The sequence below is a fragment of the Poecilia reticulata genome, unplaced genomic scaffold (genome assembly GCF_000633615.1).
Source record: "Poecilia reticulata strain Guanapo unplaced genomic scaffold, Guppy_female_1.0+MT scaffold_259, whole genome shotgun sequence".
In the NCBI taxonomy this organism is placed as follows: domain Eukaryota; kingdom Metazoa; phylum Chordata; class Actinopteri; order Cyprinodontiformes; family Poeciliidae; genus Poecilia; species Poecilia reticulata.
In genome coordinates, this window is record NW_007615042.1 from 52,423 (window position 1) to 59,391 (window position 6,969).

Here is a 6,969-nt window from a genome sequence, read left to right on the forward strand (position 1 = left end):
CCTGCAGTGGCTGTGTGGTTGCTGACCTCTGCCCTGCAGTGGCTGTGTGGTTACTGACCTCTGACCTCTGCCTTCCAGGTGTGCTGTGGCTGTGTGGTTGCTGACCTCTGACCTCTGCCCTCCAGGTGTGCTGTGGCTGTGTGTGGTAGCAGAGAGCCTGTACCTGGCTCTGCTCTTCGTGGGCGGAGTTCTGATGATTCTGGAGCAGAGCCGCTGCTTCAGCGTCATGAACAAGCTGAAACTCAGTGCCTTCGCCGCCATGTGCACCGCCCTCTCAGGTAACAGCACAGCTACGGAGCTACATCAGGCTCAAAAACATCCACAGGGCCTAAACAGAGACATGATGTGCAACATGATGTACAAATGTGTTTAGTAAGGCATAAATGAACTTTCACATTTGTTAAACAGTTTCTCAAACTGCCACGTTTCAGACTGAACAGGTAGAGACACGGACGGATCAGCCGCCTGAACCTTCAGCGTCTGAGACTTTCTAACTGAACAGGATTCACGGATGAGAAGAAAAGCTGAACGTGTCTTTGACCGATGTGTTTCTATCGGTGTGTTTGAAACGTGGCAATTTGAGAAACACAGATGTGAATGTTCAGGTACGCATTTATGCATTATTATGCACATTATGTTGTATGCTTTGTGGATGTTTTTGAGGCTAATGTAGCTCCATACAAAACAAGCTATGAAGAAATGGGGAACAGGTTGAGCCTCAGGAATGACCTTTCACCCTTTCGTTGACTCCTTTCACATCCTTTATGTCTACGCTGTGTGTTTTGGGGTTCAGCTGATAAAATGCGCTGACTTTTGCCCCGGTGTGTGTGGCGGCCCATCAGCCACACACACCGGGGCCAGCAGCCCTGCAGCGGCGGCGGCTGCAGCAGCAGCGGGGCGGCTGCAGCAGCGGCTGCAGCGGGGCAGCAGGTCAGCCAGGCTGAATGTGCCGGACGCTGCAGTCAAGCATCAGAGCAGCTGACTGATCTGCGGCCACTCGCTGCCTCGGAGGATTTGCTGGTTTGTGGAGTAATCCGATTGGAACCGGGGCAACGGTTTGGGCTGTTCCCAGATCCGCCCAGAGGACCCCCTCCCCCTCCCCCCTGTTGTTCTGTGTTAATCCCAGAAAAAGCTGCTGCAGACGTACTGAGTCAGAACGAGGCGGCTGCGTTCACCTCGCTGCTCTGCTTCGCTGTACAGGATTCCCTGGTTTGGGTAAAAGTTACAGAAATAAATGAAATGTAGTTTTAATCCGTCTGTAAATGAGTCCGGCTGTTTCTCCTTCCTTCATGCTCGACCCTAATAGATGCCCAAACCAACCTGAGACTCTAGAAATGAGATTTTAAAAAGTGTCTAAACACTAAATGGTCCTGAAAAGTCACTGGAGCGTTTCGACGTGTGCTCTGCTCAGGCCTTTGTGGGATGGTCGCCCACATGATGTTCACCACCATATTCCATCTTTCCGTCTCTATGGGACCTGAAGACTGGAGGCCCAAGACTTGGGACTACAGCTGGTCTTATGCGTAAGAACTCCCTCAATGTCTCAACAGAATCTAGTTTCATAAAGAAAGAAACGAGTTGAGATTCAATCAATAACCGAACTTCATAACAACTGATTTAACCTGAGTGACTGTGTTGTCTCTTTCTGTGGCAGCTTAGCCTGGTGCTCGTTCGGCACCTGCATGGGCTCTGCAGTCACAACCCTGAACAGATACACCAAGACCATCATAGAGTTTAAATACAAGCGGCACAACATCGAGAAGAACCTGCTGGTCAAGCAGAAGATGATGGAGCTGGGTCTGCCAGAGCAGGTGTGGAACATGTACCTGACTGCAGCTCCGGCGGACCTGCAGGTTCTGCCAGAACCGCTGGTAAACGGCCACAAGCCTTCCACCGGAGCGCCGTACGTGTTTGAGGAGGTGGAGCATCCACCGGAGCAGCAGGTGGAGGCGTACTGCTGAAGGAGGAGGACATTTACTCTTCCTGCTTCACATCCGACCTGCAGAGTTAAAAACACGTTTAGCTTCTGTATCCAAGGCAACAGGGTTCTGCTTCTACCTGAGCTGAATCTGCCTTCTGAAGCTGGAGCTAGTGTGAGGCGCGCTGAGAGGAGCCGTGATGCTGGAAGTGAAGCGGCGGTCCGGAGGGAGGCTGGATCTGCGAGGAAGCAGGAACTGGATGAACCGTTCAGGACAGACAGAGCTGTCAGTGTGACCCGACCTCAGACTGTCTGTTTGGTTCCTGCTGCTGTTTTAAGATGTGAATAAAAGAAAAGTGTAACATGTGAGTGAAGGATCTTTACAACATTCCCAGAGCTTCACAGGGTTCCTACGCAGAGGGGAAAAGCTTGGAAAGCGTTTAGTTTGTTTCACCATTTCAGGCTTAATGTTGGATAATAGAAACGGCCTGTTGTCCAGACTGAACTGCAGGAAGAAACTAATAATGAATAATTCATGAAGTGATTGTTACATTTAACCACGTTCTTTATCACAGCTTAAGTTTAACGTTTAGTGTTTTGTTTGCTGGTTGCAGCTCAGTCCAGCATTAAAAAGAAACATTTCACCACTTTTGGGACACCAGAGKTCAGCCAAGTGCAAAAATATTAAATATTCATTCAGGTAAGGAAAATGTGGATTAATGATTCTCTGAAGGCAGATTTTTAAAACAATGTGGATTCATCAAACATGGTCGCATAACAGCTGGTTGACTAAAAAATTACTTCAGTCAGAGCCAGTTTATTAGAAAACCACTTAACAAGGTCACAAAGCTGGTCGTCCTGAATGTCCCAAGAAGAAACGACACCGTCTGCAGACAGTCTGCTGCAGTTTGCTGCAAACCATCTGCAGACAGTCTGCTTCAGACAGTCTGCTGCAGGCAGTCTGCTGCAGACAGTCTGCTGCAGACAGTTTGTTGCAGATGGTTTGCTGCAGACAGTCTGCTGCAGACGGTTTGCTGCAGGTGGTTTGTTGCAGACAGTTTGTTGCAGACAGTCTGCTGCAGACGGTTTGTTGCAGATGGTTTGTTGCAGACGGTTTGCTGCAGCAAACTGAAACTAGACAGAAGAGACCACCTTTGCCTTTGCTAAGCAGAAATGCAGCTCTGACTACATGATGAAGATGCAAAATAAAGCAGGACTGTTATAGTCATGAGTTTAATCTCTTCAACCAGCTGAAAAAACAGCAGAGAAAATCCAATTGCAGTGTGTTAACAACAGCCGATCTGTGACTGTTTGGTTCCTCTTTTCATCTGTTTCTGATGGAGCAGCTGCTGCCTGGCACATTTAATCCCACTGGATGGAAACAATCCAGGTTACAGTACGCCTGCTGATCTTCTGTTTTCAGCCATGACACGATTCCACGCGCTGATCAACTCACATAATGCTGTTTTCATTATGCTTGGGAAGCACGAAGAGGGACAAATATATGAAATGTTAAACTCACGTTTTTTATAAATATATCATTAAAATGATGAAGCATCAAGCTGCAGAATGCTCTGTCAGGTCACTGGAGAAAACATCTGTGGTTATTCAGATCCTCCTTTCATGTCGATGGTTTCAGTGGCTCATATTTCCAGAGGAAGAATTTCAATAAAGTCCTGAAAAATCTGGAAAAATTCAATCTGACTGAAGCATCTTCCAGGATGGAAATAGACGGACTCTGACTGCAGGACCGCCGCAGCCCTGCATGGACAGGTGGGTGTAGATGATGGATGCATGAATATATATGCAAAAGAAAAAAAGGTATCTGTATTTCCAGACCTAAGCTCATAGGATCCATCCAGCCATTAATTTTCAGAGATAAAAACAACGATACTATCATATTGATATCCTTTGATTAGGTAAAGGCATAAATAAACAATAAGTATTCCATTTTATACAAAAGTTTTACATATTTTGATTAGTGAAAATTTTACATGGAAAAATCTAAAGTTCAAAAAATAAGAGTTACTTTTCTGTAAAGAATTAAACTCACTTTAGTTTGTCACTTATACAAAAAACTGTAAATGTAAATTTATACTTCAATACTCAGTTGTTTTAATAGTCATTGTACGATTGTTAGGAAAACCAATACACCTCTGGATACAATCTTTAAAATTAAAAACAGATTTTCAATGTAATATTTTCAAATAAGTTTCAGTGAATAAATACAAATCTTGTGCCTTAAAATGTTTGCATTCAAATAAATCTAGCTTAATACTGAATACCTAAACGTAGATTCAGGGGTTTTCAGTAAGAGCTCAAGATATTGTCTATTATTCAGCGTTTTATTTTGTAGCATCGTTTACAACCCTTCTCTGGAACGAGAAGCTCTATTCCCGCCTCCTTTGCGGTAAACCCATTTTGATTGGCCCAAAGACCAAGCAATAACTTCCGGTAACCAATCAGCAGTAAGAACCGGGAACTTGTTGATGACGTTTATCACTTGCCGGAAGAGAGGTCGCATGTGTCGAACATTTAACGTGCCGTAAAGGAGGCTCAACACCTCTGTTAGGAGATAAACAAATGCAAAACTGTTCGGAAATGTGTCAGGACTGTTAGCGGAGGTGTTTGGGATCGTAAATACCACCTGTCTCGGATATTTTAATGATTAGCTTATGTATATAGCATGAACAGTTCCCATGTGAGGCTCTGTAGGCTTCTGGTTGTGAACGGTAGAGCTGCAACTGCCGCTGCGACGGCCCCACGCTGCGATTATTCTCCTTACCGGACTGTTTTCCACCTTTACCGGTCAATGGCGACCTCTGGGAATCAGTTCTCAGCGAAGAGGCCGCAGAAGGAGCCGCTCCGCCGGCTGAGGACCAAGGAGAGCCGAGACAAGCGGGGAGACGTTCACGGACCGTCCAACGTGTACGTTCAGGTGGTCGGTGCGGGAAGCAGGGACAGCACCGCGTCGCTTTACGTCTTCTCAGAGTACAACAGGTAGGCGCTTCACGTACTTCATATTAGGTAAAAGTGTTTGTTTCAGTTTAAGTGCGTTAATTAAAGAAGAACACACTCGCATTACCTCGTTAATTACCCGGTTCCTCCTAGTAGGTTGTAGTTCACATACAGCCAGTGAACGTTACTTACTTTGCAGTTTCATTTGGATTCAGAGCATTTTTCCACATTTTGAGCCACAAAGTGACCGTTCTTTAAATGATCAAACATTGCAATTAATAAATCCGTGAAAAAAGAGCATAATGACAACATGGTGGCTTTACTGAATTCACCCAAACGTCCCTACAGTCTGCTTTATGCAGATTTTGCATTTAAAAACTTACTTCAACAAAGAAATCTGCAGTAAAGTGATGGTCATCTAACGGTCATGTTTTTGGGCTGTGAGTGCACTCAGGCATACTCTGAGAAAACCATGCAGAAAGATCCCCGGACCGGGATTCAAACCCACAACCTTCTTGCAGCAAAGCAACACCTTTGGCAACTGTGCAGCCCTTTAATAGGAGACTTCTCTAAAAGTATAGTGGATCAAACTAACTGAGAGCTAATCACAGGTCATTTAAGGTAGGAATTTCAGTAAAAGATTCATTAAAGCAGATTAAATGTATAATTGTTCTGGATTGTCTGGCAGATCTCCAAAGATCCCCATCAGTAGCTTCAGTTAAACTGTAGCTGATCTGATCCTCACACACAGGCTATATTGGATCATCTTTATTACTATTTATCCAGCCTGTAGGGATGAAAACTTTCATCTCTGTGCTGCAGGTATCTGTTCAACTGTGGAGAAGGAACCCAGAGACTCATGCAGGAACACAAGTAAGCTGCAGCTGCGTCTCATCCTGGCTGCTGGCGGAGCTAGCGGCGCTAACATGGATCTGCTTCCCCCGCAGGCTGAAGGCGGCGCGGCTGGACAACATCTTCCTGACCCGACTGAGCTGGGAGAATGTGGGAGGCCTGTCAGGTCAGAGGTCAACTCTCAGCTAAAGTCACGCTCTCCTGTTACAAAATGTTCTGAATCAGAGCTGGGACTCAACAGCTTCCACAGAGAAGTGATTGTGAATTTCCACTCTGATTAATATTTGAGTAATTCTGTTTCCAGAATCCATATGGTTTTATTTTGGATACTTAAAGTGTTCTTTACAAAATTAAAGGTTATTGGTCTTTGCGAGGATAAACTTTCACTATTATTTCAATATATAAGTTGAAAATGTCAAAACAATAATATTATTGTCTACTGCAATAATTGCTAGTTTTTTGGATGTTACTAGTCATTTTAAATGTAAATCTGTTTTTATTGCATTAGTAATTACTAATTGCTTGTAGTTTTTGTGCCTGTTATTAATAATACATGTGCATTTTCTGAATCTGGTGCGCTGCAGGGATGATATTAACCCTGAAGGAGACGGGCGTCCCGGAGTGTGTGCTCTCTGGACCTCCACAGCTTGTGAGAAACTGCAGAACATTTGACAGACGGCTGAGTGAGGCGTCATGGAGAGGCTGACCTTCTGTCTCCCATCTTTTCATGTTTCAGAAGAACTACCTGCATGCCATCAAGTCCTTCTCTGGCCCTCTGGAGGCCATCAAGCTGTGTAGGCCTGGTTCTGAGTTAACATGATGGCGTGTTGTGTTTATGGTGAGGTTGTTCATGATGTGATGTCCTCTCAGCTGTCCGACCGTACACTGAGGAGATGCACAACGACGAAACCATGACTGTGCACCAGGTGCCCATATTTGGTAAATTCAAAGGATTTTTTAATTATTATTTCTTCAGAGTTTATTTTTTAATGGCATTCAGATTTTCATCTGATTTTTACTGCTTTTTGTAGCCAAATCAGGAATAGACAGAGGAAGAAACTCACCGCAGGCTGGCAGGAGCAGCCCCAGCTACAGATCCCCAAAGAGAGGCCGACTGCAGCACAACACTGGAGAAGAAGAATCAGGTGCTTCCTGTTTACTGCTTCCTGTTTACTGCTTCCTGTTTACTGCTTCCTGTTTACCGCTTCCTGTTTACTGATTCCTGTTTACCGCTTCCTGTT

The 6,969-nt window shown here is 44.9% G+C and overlaps 2 protein-coding genes and 2 long non-coding RNA genes across 5 annotated transcripts in view; 2 read left to right on the top strand and 2 right to left on the bottom strand.

Annotated features, from left to right (window-relative positions):
• LOC108165973 (uncharacterized) overlaps positions 1-151 on the bottom strand; it is a 5,235-nt gene extending 5,084 nt beyond the window's left edge. For both annotated transcript variants that reach the window (XR_001776289.1, XR_001776288.1), the window contains exon 1: positions 27-151. This is a non-coding gene — a long non-coding RNA (uncharacterized LOC108165973). The remainder of the gene's footprint in view (positions 1-26) is intronic.
• The window catches only part of gsg1l2a (gsg1-like 2a), an 8,860-nt gene extending 6,801 nt beyond the window's left edge, over positions 1-2,059 (top strand). The window contains exons 3-5 of the mRNA XM_008402806.2: positions 126-278; positions 1,412-1,523; positions 1,655-2,059. Of these exons, the coding sequence (XP_008401028.1) occupies positions 126-278; positions 1,412-1,523; positions 1,655-1,961 (572 nt within the window). The 3' untranslated portion in view covers positions 1,962-2,059. The remainder of the gene's footprint in view (positions 1-125; positions 279-1,411; positions 1,524-1,654) is intronic.
• On the bottom strand, positions 242-4,788 carry LOC108165974 (uncharacterized). Its single transcript, XR_001776290.1, has 4 exons — positions 4,704-4,788; positions 2,059-2,247; positions 1,827-1,954; positions 242-328 (listed from the first exon to the last, which is right to left on the bottom strand). It is a non-coding gene; the product is annotated as an uncharacterized LOC108165974 (long non-coding RNA).
• Positions 4,133-6,969, top strand: part of elac2 (elaC ribonuclease Z 2) — a 9,923-nt gene continuing 7,086 nt past the window's right edge. The window contains exons 1-7 of the mRNA XM_008402807.2: positions 4,133-4,918; positions 5,699-5,749; positions 5,824-5,894; positions 6,313-6,377; positions 6,465-6,522; positions 6,599-6,667; positions 6,760-6,873. Of these exons, the coding sequence (XP_008401029.1) occupies positions 4,605-4,918; positions 5,699-5,749; positions 5,824-5,894; positions 6,313-6,377; positions 6,465-6,522; positions 6,599-6,667; positions 6,760-6,873 (742 nt within the window). The 5' untranslated portion in view covers positions 4,133-4,604. The remainder of the gene's footprint in view (positions 4,919-5,698; positions 5,750-5,823; positions 5,895-6,312; positions 6,378-6,464; positions 6,523-6,598; positions 6,668-6,759; positions 6,874-6,969) is intronic.